This window comes from Sebastes umbrosus, chromosome 7, assembly GCF_015220745.1.
Source record: "Sebastes umbrosus isolate fSebUmb1 chromosome 7, fSebUmb1.pri, whole genome shotgun sequence".
Classification (NCBI taxonomy): domain Eukaryota; kingdom Metazoa; phylum Chordata; class Actinopteri; order Perciformes; family Sebastidae; genus Sebastes; species Sebastes umbrosus.
Genome location: NC_051275.1, coordinates 9090411 through 9108438, shown reverse-complemented (window position 1 = coordinate 9108438; position 18028 = coordinate 9090411). Strand labels below are relative to the sequence as shown.

The window sequence follows — 18028 nt, the reverse complement described above, 5'->3', positions numbered from 1 at the left end:
CTTTCCCTGATTCCCAGGAGAAAATGTCCGACTTGTTGTTACAGGGGTGCTGGTTTTCCTTGGACCAACCCCAGAATCTAACCAAAAGTACTGATGTCTGTTGTTGCTGCTCTGCTGCTTCTTTTGTAAAAGGTGAAGTCACAGTGCTGGATGCACAGGCACTGGGGCCCCTGAACATTGTTCTCTATCCCCTTAGCAGATCAATAGGAGAATAATTTGTCTGTAAAATGAATATCCACTTTTCAGAGGCTTTTGCTTTGCATGAATTTATTCTGTGAAAAGTTTTGTTTCTGAGATATCAGCTTTAAAGATGTTACCTGAAGTGAATAACTGAAATGCTTTTCTGAACCAACTATAAAAGAATGCATATATTAAAGGGTTCACAGTAGAATTCAAATAGCCCACCCATAAAAGTGTCTCGAACAACACTGGTGGCGTTGAATATCTGATAAAGGGATCGATGGTGTTGCAGATAAAAAGAGGAGTCCAAAAAGACAGAAATGTGCCCATTATGATAGCAAGTGTTTTAGTGGCTTTTGTCTGGCTCTTATTTGATATTTTTGCTGAGCTCATACAGCTTGTGTTCTGTATGCTGTGCAACTGTTTCTGTGCCACTAGGAAAATCTTAAGATAAACGCCAAGCATTATGATTCCTGGAATGTAAAAGGAAAATACTGATGAGACTGTACTTGAGTATCCGCTCTGAAACAAAACACATCCTCCTTCACATGCAATGTGCTCATAGTAGAACTCCTCAATCCCCCAAATATTTAATTTGAGAAAAATCATGCCAAAGCCAATGAGAGCTGAAATACTCCAAATGACAAGAATCATGATCAGCACGACATTAACAGATATTTTTCTGCTGTATAGTAGAGGTTGGCAAACAGCATAGTGTCTGTCAAGTGATATGAATGAGAGATTTAGAATTGATGCTGTACAAAACATAACATCAGAACTCAAATAGACTTTACACAAGACGTCACCGAAATACCAACAAGTCTCTACACATTTAACCATACCGGGGAACATGACTAACAGCCCTACAAGGAGGTCGGACACAGCCAGAGAGGCGATCAAGTAATTGGTTGGAGTACGGAGCTGCTTAAAAAAGGCAATTGAGACAGCGACCAAAAAGTTTCCACACACTGTTAGGATGACTATGACCCCTAGAATCATGTAGAGGGTGATGCGTACAGGCAAAGTATAGATGGTCTTCTGACATGAGCCGTTTCTGGACTCATAGCAGAGTACTGGCTCCATCTATTGGGAGGGAGGCAAGAATGATAAGGTCAATATTTGTTTATTTAAAATAAAATGCAGAAAGCCACCAAGGCACTAACATGAAATCCTGTGTTGCGATGCTGCGTTTTTGTCTTGTGAATCATCTGAATGGAGAGCTCCTGTCAAGTGATTTGCTGCAATATTCTTTATAGCTGGTTTCCATACCGTTTCAATTCCATTCATCTGTTTTTATGTTCAATTTGCTCATGAAAAGTTAAAAAGAATAGGTGACAAATCGCAAAAACATTGGCAGAAGTAGAAAACAGCATTTTGCCAAATCTTGTCCATGCGACAAGGTCTGTATTGTAAACTGTGCTGAAAAGTGTCATCTACATTTTGTCTAAACACATAGAGGTAAATCAGAACTAACTGAACTGCTAAAAACTGAAGATTAGCTCAAGATTGGTAAAAATGTGAACATCGAGTCTCAGCTGTTTATTTATTTTAGCTTCTCTTGATATACCCATTAATCATAGAACTGTTGTATTTTTCATGAAGTGAATTTATGGCACTGCCAGTGATGATTAGCTATCAACCAAGTTAACTCATTTACAATTTTAAAAATTGCAATCAATGCTTAAGTTAAAACTGTTCATAAACCACTTACAATATGATAGTTAGGTAGCTCCTCTATGCATATTCAAACACAGCTGCACTTCAATCCCACACTTACCTTCCATAGTCAACTGGACTGATGTTTGCCTCATACTGTATGTGGTAAGTTTCAGTTCGTACTTATGAACTCTCTGTGTCGAGACAGTAACTTCAGAGTTTGACTAATAGACCCTCAGGGAGTAAAGTTGGACAGTCTGTCCCAGAGGCTAATGTACAGTAGGAGGTGAATAAACCTTCTTAATTTGTTACATGAAAAGTAAGTTTTGAAAGTTCAACCTATGGTTTTAAAAATGACAGACACAATGCTGAAGAAAAAGAGAAACAAAAAAAGAAAAATAGATCTATACTAGACACCAATGATGTGGGCAGTGTTGATGATTCCATTGACTGGGAGGCCCTGTGAAGGTTGTTCTTGAAGGCCACATAATGCCATATGAGGCAGCAGAAGTCCAAGGAAAAAAGTTAACTGAAATAGATAATCAGCTGGCTAATCCTAGAAGATTCTTATAGAACAAATAATAAACCAGAATAACTTAATAAGATTACAGCTTTACGGTAGAGTATTAGGGGTGTGTGATTTATCAGATATACTCAATGTATTGTGGCTTGTTCTACGTGGCATGTGGTAAATGACTACATTGCTAACATCGAGTACAAATACTAATTGTCACGTCATATTTTTTAAGCCGTCCAGTATGAAATTTGCTTTGGTGTTTCGCTTCCTTCCCTTATGTGTGTGGAGTATGCAATGGCGCCAAAATGCACGGGCTTGGGGGCTCCGCGTGTCCTTCCATCCGTTCGCGTGTGAAACTTTCGTTTCCGGAGCAGAACTCGGAAACTAGTTGAACTTAGGACCTTCAAATTTGGTATGATGGTTGACAGTGTGGTCTAGTTGTGCCTTTTGGGGGTTAGAAGTCCAGGGGTGCCCATTAGTTAATTAGTTAATGCCCATTAATTCCATTAGTTCCAAAAGGGAAAAACCATTGGCCCTACTTTAGTAGGGGTCAACAGTGAGCAGGGTTACGTGAGCCATGCTCACTTTTGCCTAGTTTACTAATGCGCGATAATAAGCACTGATAAAAAACAATGTTCATCACACTAACTGAGTGCCAAATAAACGTCAGATAGTTGCTGAATAAGCACAAGAAGACTATCACTGTCTGTGTTATGTGCTACATTTATTTTATAAACACTTTGAATCCTTAACATGAAAGTATTTTCAAAGCAGCCCGTCTGCCGTACGCACCTCTATCAGTCATCAGGTTATTGTCCCCGAGCAGTGGGGAAAAAAAACAATGACACAATATTAATAACAATAATAATCTTTATTTATATAGCACCTTTCAAAACACAGTTACAAAGTGCTTTACAATAAAAACAGAACACATTTAAAACTCAAAGATAAGGAAATATACTAAAAGCCAATAACTAAATACATAAAAAGCCAAAGGGTAAAACAATTAAAATGTCAAAAAAACATAAATAAAATCACAGAAAAGCAATTCTTCAGTTACACTGCGCATGTGTTAAACCCCATACCTCAAGACCCATGTCCGCCCGTGTCCCAGCCTCCTTCCATAGGCCTTGATTTCTAGTGTGACAATAAACGAGAGCCTAACTCTACATGAAAAAAATACACAATCAGCCTCATAACTTATTTCAAATGAACCGAACAATTCATACACATCCCAAACCGTGACTTGCGAACCAAAAGGTTCGGATTTTTTATCTGAACTGTTCCATTCCTAATGGAAACTGAACCCTCCCATCTGGTCCTATTCAGGCTTCCTGGTTTAATCTTTGTGAGGTCTTCCTTTTCGGGCTTAAGGTTCTGCACAGTATTCCAACCAACATATGTGCTTTTAAATGCACTGTGATTAAAATAAATGCTAATAATAAAGAACTTTGACCCATGGTTGTATCCTCTGAAACATGTTCACAAGTACTTCTCTCTTTAAATATCACTAAATGAAGTGTAATAATAAAGGGAGCCCAGGCTATCCTTGATTCCCAGGAGAAAATGTCCGACTTGTTGTTACAGGGGTGCTGGTTTTCCTTGGACCAACCCCAGAATCTAACCAAAAGTACTGATGTCTGTTGTTGCTGCTCTGCTGCTTCTTTGTAAAAGGTGAAGTCACAGTGCTGGATGCACAGGTACTGAGGCCCCTGAACATTGGTCTCTATCCCCTTAGCAGATCAATAGGAGAATAATTTGTCTGTAAAATGAATATCCACTTTTCAGAGGCTTTTGCTTTGCATGAATTTATTCTGTGAAAAGTTTTGTTTCTGAGATATCAGCTTTAAAGATGTTACCTGAAGTGAATAATCGAAATGCTTTTCTGAACCAACTATAAAAGAATGCATATATTAAAGGGTTCACAGTAGAATTCATGTAGCCCACCCATAAAAGTGTCTCGAACAACGCTGGTGGAGTTGAGTAACTGATATAGGGATCGATGGTGTTGCAGATAAAAAAAGGAGTCCAAAAAGACAGAAATGTGCCCATTATGATAGCAAGTGTTTTAGTGGCTTTTGTCTGGCTCTTATTTGATATTTTTGCTGAGCTCATACAGCTTGTGTTCTGTATGCTGTGCAACTGTTTCTGTGCTACTAGGAAAATCTTAAGATAAACGCCAAGCATTATGATTCCTGGAATGTAAAAGGAAAATACTGATGAGACTGTACTTGAAAGTCCGCTCTGAAACAAAACACATCCTCCTTCACATGCAATGTGCTCATAGTAGAACTCCTCAATCCCCCAAATATTTAATTTGAGAAAAATCATGCCAAAGCCTATTAGAGCTGAAATACTCCAAATGACCAGAATCATGATCAACACAACATTAACAGATATTTTTCTGCTGTATAGTAGAGGTTGGCAAACAGCATAGTGTCGGTCAAGTGATATGAATGACAGATTCAGAATTGATGCTGTACACAGCATGACATCAGAACTCATAAAGACTTTACATAGGACATCACCAAAATACCAACAAGTCTCTACAAATTGAATCATACTGGGGAACATGACTAACAGCCCTAAAAGAAGGTCGGACACAGCCAGAGAGGCGATCAAGTAATTGGTTGGAGTACGGAGCTGCTTAAAAAAGGCAATTGAGACAGCGACCAAAAAGTTTCCACACACTGTTAGGATGACTATGACCCCTAGAATCATGTAGAGGGTGATGCGTACGGGCAAGGGATAGATGGTCTTCTGACATGAGCCGTTTCTGGACTCATAGCAGAGTACTGGCTCCATCTGTTGGGAGGAAGGCAAGAATGATAAGGTCAATATTTGTTTAATTAAAATAAAATGCAGAAAGCCACCAAGGCAGTAACATGAAATCCTGTGTTGCAATGCTGCGTTTTTGTCTTGTGAATCATCTGAATGGAGAGCTCCTGTCAAGTGATTTGCTGCAATATTCTTTATAGCTGGTTTCCATACAGGTTTAATTCCATTCATCTGTTTTTATGTTCAATTTGCTCATGAAAAGTTAAAAAGAATAGGTGACAAATCGCGAAAACATTGGCAGAGGTAGAAAACAGCATTTTGCCAAATCTTGTCCATGCGACAAGGTCTGTATTGTGAACTGTGCTGAAAAGTGTCATCTACATTTTGTCTAAACACAAAGAGGTAAATCAGAACTAACTGAACTGCTAAAAACTGAAGATTAGCTCAAGATTGGTAAAAATGTGAACATCGAGTCTCAGCTGTTTATTTATTTTGGCTTCTCTTGATATACCCATTAATCATAGAACTGCTGTATTTTTCATGAAGTGAATTTATGGCACTGCCAGTGATGATTAGCTATCAACCAAGTTGACTCACTTAAAATTTTAAAAATTGCAATCAATGCTTAAGTTAAAACTGTTCATAAACCACTTAAAATATGTCAGTTAGGTAGCTCCTCTATGAATATTCAAACACAGCTGCACTTCAATCCCACACTTACCTTCCATAGTCAACTGGACAGATGTTGTATGGCTACCACAGAGTTTGCCTCATACTGTATGTGGTAAGTTTCAGTTCGTACTTATGAGCTCTCTGTGTCTAGACATTAACTTCAGAGGTTGACTAATAGACCCTCAGGGAGTAAAGTTGGACAGTCTGTCCATGTGGCTAATGTACAGTAGGAGGTGAATAAACCTTCTTAATTTGTTACTTTAAAAGTAAGTTTTGAAAGTTCAACCTATGATTTTAAAATTGACAGACACAATGCTGAACATTTTGTTGCCTTCACTTCCTGCACCCTGTCAGGTGCTGAGAGGAAGTACTCCACAATAGAAAAAGAGAAACAAAAGAAAAAGACACCAATGATGTGGCCAGTGTTGTCTGGGAGGCCATGAAGGCTTTTCTTGGAGGCCACATAATATCATATGAGGCAGCAGAAGTCCAAGAAAAAGTTAACTGAAATAGCTTAACAGCTAGCTAATCTATAAGCTTCTTATCAAAAATAATAAACCAGAATTACTTAATAATATTACAGCTTTACGGTAGAGTATTAGGGGTGGGTGATTTATCAGATATACTCAGTGTATTGTGGCTGGTTTTACGTGGCATGTAGTAAATGACTATAATGCTAACATCGAGTACAAATACTAATTGTCACGTAATTTTTTTAAGCCGTCGGCAGGAAATTTGCTTTGGTGTTTTGCTTCTCTACCTCATGTGTGTGACGTATGCAATGGCGCCTTAATGCACGGGCATAGGGGCTGAAACACCGTGCCCCGAGCCCAAAATCAGTACATAATATCAGTGATGAGAGCAAATCATCTAGCCATTCTGTTAGAATGTCGGGCTAAATTTGTTGTTATGACCCCACAACGTAGTCGGGGATATATAGTGCTCCACATGTCCGTCCTTCTGTTTGTCCTTCCGTCCATCCTTCTGTCCGTTCGCGTCTCACACTTTCGTTTTCGGTGTAGAACTCGAAAACTATTTGTATGATGGTTTACAGTGTGGTCTAGTTGTGCCTTTGGGGGGTTAGAAGTCCAGGGTGCCCATTAGGTAATTAGTTCATGCCCATTAATTCCATTAGTTCCAAAAGGGAAAAAACCTTTGGCCCTACTTTAGTAGGGGTCAAGCAGTGAGCGGGGGTATGTGAACCATGCTCACTTTTGCCTTCTTTACTAATGCGGGATGATAAGCACTGATAAAAAACAATGTTCATCACACTAATTGAGTGCCAAATAAATGTCAGATAGTAACTGAATGAGTACAAGAAGACTATCACTGCCTGTGTTATGTGATACGTTTATTTTATAAACACTTTGAATCCATAACATGCAAGTATATTTTATTTGTCGCTGTCCAATGAAAGGGGCTTTCTGAATTAAAGTTGCCGTGGCATATTGTGAAAGGAGGAGAGGGCCTCAAAAATGTCCATAGCCCCGGGACCTCAAGTAATATTAACGCGCCCTTGGGCGTATGGGCATGGAGGTGCGTGTGGAGCCTATGTTTTTGTATCTGGAGGGAAGCAGGAAACAGGAAAAGAGCCTGGAGAGAGAGAAAGAAGTGAAGCGCCAAAGCAAGTTTATACGTATCGGTAAAGGTGATGGAAGATGCCAGCCTCCACCATACTAACCAACCCTCCCGATTTTCCCGGGAGACTACACCAACTGTCGTTGACGACTTTAGATTCGGCGTTTTTCACATTAAACTCTGTGAAATTACAGTTGAGTTCGACCAAAGCCCACTTGGTGATTGTTGGAAAGAGTAACGATGACGGTTTAGGTGAGTTTTATTTTGTTGCTGTCCAGTTTGAATGAAGTGTTTTACGCTGCTACGTAGCCTACAGCTGATCTCAACATAAACAAAAATACACGCAGATGATGGCGCAAGCTGCACGGAGAGGGCAGGCGGAGGTCTGCGCTCTCGGAGTGCCATTCTAGTTCAGTTTTCTTTCCTGGGAGTTAAAGGTCAAATCAAAAGTTTAATATAAAAATGCTGTTGCAGTGTACTTAATTTAACTTAAGAATCCAGGAAAAAGGTCTTGGAAAAGGTCTTGGGGAGGACCCACAGACCCCCCATTTTGGTTTTGAAATCCTCCCTTTATTTAAGGTCTCGAGGTTGGCAAGTATGTCCTCCACTTCAAAGGAGGTCAAACTATCCCCCACATTGTTTTGCGTTGTCGAAATTTGGAATTTGGTTTTTGAAATAATGGTCCGTTTGAACAATACCATGGCACCATGGCATGCATGGGTAGTGGGCCAGTCCTAGGTCTAAGTTGTAAGCCTAGCTCTTATCCCAGCTCTCTTCCTTCCCTCCAGACCCGGCTGGTCTGGCTGGGTGGTCGGAAGATGCCATTTGCATTGATCGTCTCAATGTGCGCTAATAAAATGACCATGATATCATCTGAGATAAAGGAAACCGGTCGGCTTCTCCGACAACAATGCCTCATACAGTATGTTCTCTTTCGAAATTTCCTTTCCGATCTGGAATGTCTGTTTTTGTTTTGTCCAATGTGATCCCGTTCACGGCCCATTTTGACACCCTGTTGCCACATATGAAACTAATTGGCATACAAACAGCCTTCTGCAGCCACGGAAGCAAGAAAACCAACTGGATCAACAGAGATAACATAACGTTAGATTCTACCCGATCTAAAAAGCCTCGGCACATTTCTGTGTGCTCCGTGGGCAGCTGGGTTATCAAGGCACCCAGTATTTGAGACACTCAGCCGGTGAAGTGATTTCGACTACTGCTGCTGGCCAGTGGCTAACGCCGTGATGTTAACACGCACTAACTGCTATCAGTCGCCCGGGAGGAGTTGAATATGGACTACAGTTCCCATTTTAGATGTACACGGTTTGATTTTGATGGAAGCACAGCTGAGGAAACAAGAACAGAAAGAATTTGCACAGCAGTTGGTACATCAGTTGATCTGTTGGCTGAAGATGCATCAGTGATACAAATGTATTATGTCAATAAATTGCTGCTCTTAAGTCATCCAGTCCATATCAGTTGTATGTCTTTATCCTTTGAGAAAAACTACAATCAAATATGGAGAGAACATGCATACAAAGAAAAGGCCGGGAGTTGCTATACGATATTGCATCATGTCACTTCCAACTTCTTGCAATCTTTGTGTGTTGTGTGTTCCTTATTGGAAACAACATATCACAATAAAAAGTTAAACTTTTACTTCGTGTCTAGAGTAATAATTAATGCAACGTAAACACCAATTAGAAGTGTGAATGATGGTCTGGTGGGGATGCAGGGAGATGTCAGACTTCTCACACCTCTAAGAACTGGGAACTCATTATCACTGTCTGCATTCTGGCACCTCCTCAGCAAGGGAGCTCATTATTTTCAGAGGTTTTGGAGAGTGACTGCATAATAATAAACAAACTTAAAACAAAAACATAAACGCTCGAACAACAGAAATAAATATTATTGACAAGCCAACCTATCTTCAGTTTTTTTTCATGGATTATGAGCATGCTCTTTTTAACTTGTCATTTTCATTATTAGTTGAGAAGTTGTGTTTAATTATATTTTTTCATCTATCAATCCATCCATCCATTTTTTAAACCAGTTTGAACCTGGAGTGCAAAGAATAGAATTTATCACTGCCTCCTATTGGAGGAAAAACATATGAAAAGAGTTCAACACTTTAATCACAAATTAATCAATCTCATAATCTAAATAGTAGGCCCTGAAAGCATTGCTCCATAGTTCCTTTGAAACAAATATGACAGACGACTTGGCGATAAATTAAAGATTATAATAAAATGTGATAAATTAATAAATGAGGTGATAAATTGACATATGAATGAATATCAGCATGAAAGGAATGAATGAAATGGATTTTTGAATGGCAAAGGTAACTTTGGGGAAAAGTGGGGAGAAATATGTGATTTTGGATCTATTGGAATATGAGCGAAAAAACTATGAATTTAAATATTAATAATTCAGAGAGCTATCCGACACCAACTCTTAATCGTATCAGCAGATGAAATTGTCCTACTTTAGTTTGCAGCGCAGCGATTATTTTAAGTAGATGAATCACTTTCAAAATAATAATTTATAAAACATAATAATTCCACAGAGCTTTTACAAAGGTGCCGAATAAAAGTATGGCTTTTTCTCAAAAAACAAATGATTATGTGAATTAAATGCACAATATGTCATTTATGTCGCTAGGGAGCTCTCAATCAAAACAATAACAAAAGGAGTAGTTTGATGACGTGACGTAGCGTGGGATCATGGGAGTTGGCGTCTTTACCATTGCCGGTGACTCAGGCAAAAGTCATGTTCACAGACGACGTAATGTATAAAGGTTTTATTCATGCTACCTTTATTCATGTTCATTCATGTTATGTCATTTCATTCTAATGAAATAGCTGAGAGGAACGTAGTGTTAATTTTCTAACTAACCATTAGATTTGTCGACTGCCCATACAGCTAATGTTACTGCAGGGCCGACTCTAGCCCTTTCGGTGCCCTAGGCGAAATTTGGATTTGGAGTCCCGCCGCTGCTCTAGGGTTAGGGTTAGAAATGGTTTAAACACTCGCCCAGATCCGTGCCTTGACACAATTTGATTGCAGAGGTTTATGAAAAAGTTCCTTGTACTCCATGGTTTGGTTTTTGGTCTGAAAAGCACTGGGAATTTTGGGACCTTATATACACAGGTGCGTGCCTTTTCTTGATCACGTCCAATCATTGAATTTACCACAGTTGGACTCCAATCAAGTTCTAGAGATGTTTCAAGGATAATCACAACAAACAGGATGCGCCTGAGTTCAATTTGGAATACCATAGCAAAGAGTTTGAATACTTGTTACATATGGATTATTGTGTATAGCATTACAAAACAACATTTTTAACAATTCTAAATGAAATCTATTATACAATAAACGTGCAAAAAGTGGGGGAGTCTGAATACTTTCTGAAGCCATTGTATATTCTGCTTCACCAACACGTTTTCATCCCATCTCATCACATACTGGTGCTTTGTCAGGAACCCTTGGCATCATTTTCTAACGCACTGGGTAGCCCAGCACGTCAAACTATGATGCTGCTTGATTATGGCAAAAAACATAATCACGATTATTTGGGTCAATATTTAGATCACGATTGTTTAGCACGATTATTCATTGACTTTGGAAACATCATGAATTTAGAAAGAACATTTTGTAGGCAACACTTTAAAGTTAGATGCATCAATCTGGGGGCTAGATCTATGAAGAATGTTCTGCTCTGGTGAACAATTTAATATAAAGACATTGGTTGTATAAATATTAAAGGTGATGACACCGTAAACAAAAGCATGGTAAACAAGATGGGGTCCATACTTGGGTCGGGTGGGTTTGCTGACATCGCTGCACTAAGGACAGTCCGCCCCGGTTGACGGTCGTATCGGGAGCAGGCAGTCAGGGAGAGAGGGCACAGTGAGCATTAGGCAGTGAGGTCCAGGCGAGGGGTGATGCAAAGCGTCACCTTCAGCGAGGGCCTTTCCAAGCCGAGTTAGAGCTGGTCGCAGCACACCACTACGGAAGAAATACGGCCGACAAGAGTTCCCACGCTGAGCGGCCGCCACTGACCTGCCGAGCGGGGCAAAGTGCACCGCCGTAAAAGAAAGTGGTGCGCTGGATTTATAACACAAGACAAGACAAGTGTCATTGTGAAATGGAATGTGGCAAAATAATCGTTCAATGATGATTATCTTGTTTTCCTAATCATTGGCAAGCCAAAATCGTAATTGAAATTGAAATCTGATTAATTGCACAGCCCTGGTGCACGTGGATAACATTGTGGATTCAACCAAAAACACTTGCCTAGGCAACAAAACCACTTCGTTAGGTTTAGGAAAAAACATCATGCTTTGGCTTAAAACAACTATGTTTGTTACGAGAAAGTGAAACTTAACGATGTGAACACAAAGACGAACAAAACAAAACGTGCTCATTGTAGCAAAGCATCACATTGAAGAGTCGGAAGTGATCCCACTGCTGGCGTTGAATCTTGCGCAGCGCTGCGCAAGATTCAACGCTAGCAGGCTGGTGGCTGCTGAACATCACTCATTGTGCTGACTCCATCCAAGGACATGAGCAATCAGTTGGCTTATCCGCATTTGCTGAAGAGATAAGAGTGACTGACAGCGATGTGTGCTGCCTTATATACTGTGGGGTCTGCACGTATTCGGGTAGGCACGTCCTGATTGGCCAGCTATGCTTAGAACGGCATACTGTGTTAAAACAACACAGGACCCACTCACTGGAGCAATAACATTCAGTCACCAACATTAAAAACTATAGATATTAGAGACATATTGGTCCTATACTGTCCCTAATGCCTCATGTTCTAGTGTAGTTCTACAGACTGAGAATACAAATATTGCAGTGAGACTCCAACAGAGTTAAAAGGGAAAAGAACAGCTTTGCATATGAATTTGTATATTGCACACTGGGAAAAAAATAATAATGAAATCAGTAAATTTACATCAGCGAGTCAGGCACATCACCGATTAATGCTTTTTTATGAACAATAATTTACATCTTACAAAATGAAATAACAATTATTTAGTAATTATTAGCTTTAACATCAAATGTTTACATTAATGTACACATACCGTTTTCAAAGACACACAAGGCTTTACAATCATGCTGATCCGAAGTTGCTCATAGTGTTGATGCATTCTATACAGTTACGACATATTGCAGTTATTTGGCATTAAATTGCTATTACAGGATTTATCCCTTGCGTGTGTGTATGTGTACTCCTATTACATTGACAATTTCAAAGTGATATTCCACACAAAATGTATCTCTTCATTATTAAACATTGTAGGAGCAGAAGATGACTGTTGGTGTGTAGTTTGTTCTTTGTCAGAGGACAGAGACTGTGGTCAGCTTGGCTTCATGGCAGGGAGAAAATCAGGAGGACTGTTTGGGACCGTGTGCTAGTTATCTTATTACAAGTCGGGGTCCATGTGCAATCCTCATGAACAGCTGTACAAATTGTAAACTCCAAGATTCACTTGGTAGTATATTAGTTTGCATACCTTCAAATAAGGTAACTCATGTCTGTCTTGGTTGCTGTCTCCTTTCCAAGCACATGTCACTATAAAACTGAAACTACACTATCTGATGTCTGTATGCTATATGAATATGTACATACTGTATAACTATGAACAAATGAACTCTGTAAGTTATTCAATTAAATAATCTGTGGGTATTGTTTTGTTTTACTTAATCATATGCATTGATTACTGGGAAATCCTGTTGTCCACTGTCTAGTGTCTATTTCCTCATGTGACAGTAGAGACTCGCAAAGTAGGTTGTGTCTTCAAGGTAACCCACAAGTTGGAAAACAGTCTATTTGGTGTGTGTGCGCGTGTGTTTGCGCATCTCAAGGTGAAAATAGCACTGGGGTCCGTCAACAGTAGCTGACACCATCGATTTCTATGGATGTCCTGACACTTTTATAGCTACCGTGAAAACTTTTCACTGTTGTAACGGCGGTGAATCAAAGCTGACTACTGCCATTGTTCTCTATAATGGACCAACCTTTTACAACCAGCAATCAACTCTGGCTAGAGTCAGTGTTTCATAACCAAAAGATCGATTTTGGGTGGAGTATCACCTTAACTGAGTCACTTATTTAAATATCCATATACACTACAATAATCATTGCTAATTTTAATACAATGCTATTTCATTCAGCACTTGTATGGTGGCTCTGAAAGCACAATGCACTGCATGTATTTGGTTGTGTTTTAACATGTTTTGCAGTGTTACTGTGTATTTAATGTGTTTGATTTGATCTGTTTCCAATGGTATTTTTTCTTAAGTTGCAGTGCATTGGGCTCTTGAGGCCACCGTACACTTGACTGTGTGTGTTGTGGGTGTGGTGTGTAATTCAGTGTTGTGGTATTTTACAATGAAATGAACACATTCAAAAAATTTTAAACTTGCCCATGCATATGAGGGATGTTTACAGTACCTTTACAAGACCTTTTTTTGGGTTCTTGCCATCCCCACACACAACTCCTAACCAAACACAGAGCTATGCTCCATGCATTAGACACCACAGTGTGTGGGCCTAAGGAAAAAACCTTCAGCACACATTTATATGAGACATGCAGCATCGCTTGTACAAGGTTATTGATTCAAGCGCTTTGATCATTTGATTTCTAAAACCATCAAGTGCTAAGTGGAAATCAAAAGGACAAGATGTCATTGTATGGGATTTAAGTCACATGTATCCTGATTATTACTTTTAGTGCATTTGGCCCTGAATGGTGACATTCATAACTGTTACTGCTTCACTGCTTTACTTCACTGCTCTCCCCCCGTTTGATCAATTCAAGAATTGGAGTAGGTGGAGACCCTTGGGGGGCGTCTCCCCACCCTTAATCCAATCCTGGCTCCAGTTTGCGGGACTCCTCCACCTTCTTGGGCTTGCTGAATCCTTAAGGCCTCTCTCAGGTTCTGAGCTCGGACATCCTTGCTCTGGATCTCCTCTACTAATCGACTAGGGAACCAGCCCCTTTCGCTATCATGGAGCCTTTCCCCCATCATCCAGCCTGGAATACAGAAGACACAGAAAGACCGGAGGTTACACGAAGATGGAAAGAGAAAACAATGCACAAGACAAAATATTTCAGTTAGAACATATATAGATATATATTTTTTTCAGCTTCAAATGGCATATAAAAGCAGATTTGTGCCTCTACACACCATCGTCTGTTCTCTCTAGGAGGTTCAAAACATCAGCCATCTCGATGGAGAGTTCATCCGGCTCCTGAGATGAGTACGACTGAATACACTGCACCTGTGGAGAGTCTGACAGATATCACAGATAGTTTGAGTTCATATCTCCACATCTGCACGTTGAGGACTGTACACAATGTTGGTGTGATATTCTAGCTCACCTCCTTGGTGGGCACTAGTAGACATAAAGCGTGTGCGGCGGTTAGGAGTGAGAGCACACATCCATCGAAGCTTATCATTCCTGTTCACAGGATGCCATTGATGAGTAACCAGTTAAAGGTAAATACATTTTTATAAACAGAGTTGTTGTTTGGTATGTTCATCATTATCCCAATAGGGCCAACAATTTGGACCGACAGGTTGTATACACATTCCAAAATTAACACATATTCTATAAAACCCCATAAAAAGACAAAAAAACAACAGTGAAGTGATTGTATTAACAAGTTGTGTCTGTGTATACAAAGCCTTATATATGTTCTTCCTCCGTGGCATATAGCTCAATTGTCCAAAAACTATTGAAACACATCACTGAGCCACAATGTTGCACTGGGAGACATGTTCCTTATCCTCCAATAATTTGCAAATGAACTACCCAGTTGCCGGGAAAACATTTTTTTGGCATTGTACATTTCCACAAACCGTGGGATACGTCGAATGTGGACGTTTCTGAACCAAAAATATGTTTCATGAATACGTTTTATACCAGCCTCCTATCACGCTTGCAGAAACGTACAATGCCACGTGGTTAACGTCGTGAAACGATTAGTAAGGTTTAGGCAACAAAACTGCTTGGTGATCATGGTTTGTGTTTAAATAATGTTACAACATTACACAAGCACTTCGCTTGTTGTACTACATCACTTGCTCTGATCAAATGCAAAAACGTGCACATTCAACGTATCCCTGGTTGGCAGAAACTTACAATGCCAATATTTTTTTTTTTCCTGGTGACTGGGCTGCTATGAAAATGAACAATTCTGTACTATAATTTAGGTGCAGAGCAATTTTGTGCATCAATGGTGCACACATTATATACAGCTACTGATGGGAAGACAGTGAGGCGGATATGGTGTTGATAAAGCTGATGTTTAGAATACTCAGGTAAATCCAACCAAGAGTAAACAGTGCGTAGGGACTTCACAGATCAGTTAAGGTCATGTTCAAATTCAGCTACAATCAACACAAAATCTTGTTTTCTTTCTTAAAAGAATCAGGTGTTGTACTTGTGAAAAATACTGGTTGTCTTTTCTATGAATTGGTTTGTATGTGTGTATTTATATGGTATGATATATTGTAGTTTAGTAATGCAGTGCAGCTCTTTAGATATATATTGCGTAGTGCTCCATGTGTCTGCTGTCACTACGATTTCTATTATAAGATAAGATATCTATCTATTTTTTTTCCCCACTACAGCAACACATCTGCACAATTGTTACAAAATTGATTCTTGAACCTACACGAAAGCTTGCCCTAGTCAGTTCTACCTGTCACAAAAGCCAAAGTACATTGGGCCAATAGCGCAAACAACAGCACAGTTAAAAGTACTGTATGAGCCTATTATGTGAATTAATTACACAAATATTTACATGGCTTATACAGATTACTTATCATAAGATTGCTTTCACAAATAATCCCATCCAGAGTTCGCTTGTAAGCGGAGTAAGGACCATCATTTCATGCAGTCTCTTCATTATATTTACCCACATCTCATTCACTTAATGCTCAGTGGAACCCCAAGCTAACTGTGCTTCAGATACTCACATACTGGTGGTTTTGAGCATGTAGCTGACCGGACGCTCCTCTTGGTTCTCCAGCAGTTTAAGATTGAAGACACTGGCCAGTAGCTGGCCCTGGTCTTCAAGATCTTCAGTTCTCAACATGGCCCGTGTGCATGAGTCAAGAACCTGGAACTTGTCCCCACTGACAACAAGTTGACTGAATTAACATTTGCTGAATGTAAAAACATACATGTTCACTAAGTTTGTGGTGCTGTTGAATTGTATTGCATTATACTGTGTAATCATTTCTTCCATCAATGAAGGTAGGCTAAACAATAGGACACCTCTGCAATACAGTTCAACAGCACCACAAACTACATCCTCCATAATATCATAAAGTTGAATCAACACCTCTCTAAACTGAAAATTAGAACCTTCTTGTAGGGAGGATTTATTGCAGGACTGTTGTATTAGACTTCATTAGTTTTACCAAGGTGTACTTAATGAAGTGGCAGAATACATTAACAAATGCTTACCCAGAGCTGCGCTTGGTGACCAGCAGCAGATTGTTGAAAAGGAACAGGTAGACTGGTTGGTAGAGTTTACGACTCCGCATGGTCCGAGTGCTCTTAGGTCCGGCCATTAGCTGCACTTCACCCTTCTTCAGCAACCAGCGCGAGTGGGAAATGATGGGTACAGACTACAGAGGACAAAAGAAAAGGTTTACTGTAATGTGTCTACATTTCCAAAACAAACTATATTTCATAGTTCCTGTAGAGTGCAATTCTGATGCTTTACGTCATTTGGTCACTTTAGACATTAAAATAAATCCTGTAGTGATAGATGTACAGTAAATTCTATTTGCAACTGTGTTTTGTGTGACCTCTATTACCATTAGTAGGTGTAGAGAACCTGTCCTCAATCACAAAGTTAATTTTCAATCAGTGTTGGGGTTGTTTAGTCAGTTGAGAGTGCAGCACCCCCACACATGAGTGAGTAGAATTAGCATGGTTTGTTAAAGGTATAATATGTAACCGTTGTCGGTTGCGGTTTGTTAACACACAACATTGAAGTTGGCCCCTCATCCTCGGCTCAACAAGCGAGCGAGGGAGAGAGAGAGAACAGTGATGGTGGAGAGAGCTATAGAGTGAATGAAGAGAAGGAGCGGCGTGAGTGAGAACAAAGCAGTGAATCAGACAAAATAAAATTTATTGCTGAAGCCCAGTCCATACATGTTTTTTTTTTTTGAAAATTCCTGCATATACCTCTAACATTCGGTTGCTCTGGCCCTACAGCAACTGTTGACCTATGTGGAAAAGAGCCAAACATAATGTAGTGATGAGCCTTTGGGACTATACTCAAATTAAATGAGAATAAGGGCCAACTCAGCAATCCTCAATGATTTTCAGAGGGATTGAGTTTGTTTGTTTTTATAATCTCATTATTCTGTAATTCTGTAAATTCTGAAAGTCAGTTAAAACTGAAAACCATGAACGTCAAGCACATTTTATCAAAAAAGAAAGGCCACAGTTAGACTGTCTAGCACTATTTTCAGTGAGAAATGGCTGCTATTAGTAACACAGTAATATACAGAACATGCATCTCTGCCTCTCTCCATCTGTGACAAACCATTACCTATTTAGTCAACTTGTTGTGATATCTTTAATTTGCACAGAGACTTCAGTAAAGC

The 18028-nt window shown here is 39.6% G+C and overlaps 3 protein-coding genes across 3 annotated transcripts in view; all 3 read right to left on the bottom strand.

Annotated features, from left to right (window-relative positions):
• Window positions 1-267: 267 nt before the first annotated feature.
• LOC119491536 (trace amine-associated receptor 1-like) lies at window positions 268-1263 on the bottom strand. Its single transcript, XM_037775676.1, has 2 exons — window positions 975-1263; window positions 268-902 (listed from the first exon to the last, which is right to left on the bottom strand). Exons 1-2 carry the CDS (start codon window positions 1261-1263, stop codon window positions 268-270), a joined length of 924 nt encoding a protein of 307 aa, XP_037631604.1.
• A 2899-nt stretch (window positions 1264-4162) lies between these two features.
• Window positions 4163-5158, bottom strand: LOC119491535 (trace amine-associated receptor 1-like). The gene is made up of 2 exons (XM_037775675.1): window positions 4870-5158; window positions 4163-4797 (listed from the first exon to the last, which is right to left on the bottom strand). Exons 1-2 carry the CDS (start codon window positions 5156-5158, stop codon window positions 4163-4165), a joined length of 924 nt encoding a protein of 307 aa, XP_037631603.1.
• Window positions 5159-12362: 7204 nt separating this feature from the next.
• Window positions 12363-18028, bottom strand: part of ngef (neuronal guanine nucleotide exchange factor) — a 33004-nt gene continuing 27338 nt past the window's right edge. Inside the window, exons 11-15 of the mRNA XM_037776082.1 lie at window positions 16875-17038; window positions 16382-16540; window positions 14779-14858; window positions 14585-14689; window positions 12363-14430 (exon numbers count right to left, since the gene is read on the bottom strand). Coding sequence (XP_037632010.1) covers window positions 14210-14430; window positions 14585-14689; window positions 14779-14858; window positions 16382-16540; window positions 16875-17038 — 729 coding nt within the window. The 3' untranslated portion in view covers window positions 12363-14209. The remainder of the gene's footprint in view (window positions 14431-14584; window positions 14690-14778; window positions 14859-16381; window positions 16541-16874; window positions 17039-18028) is intronic.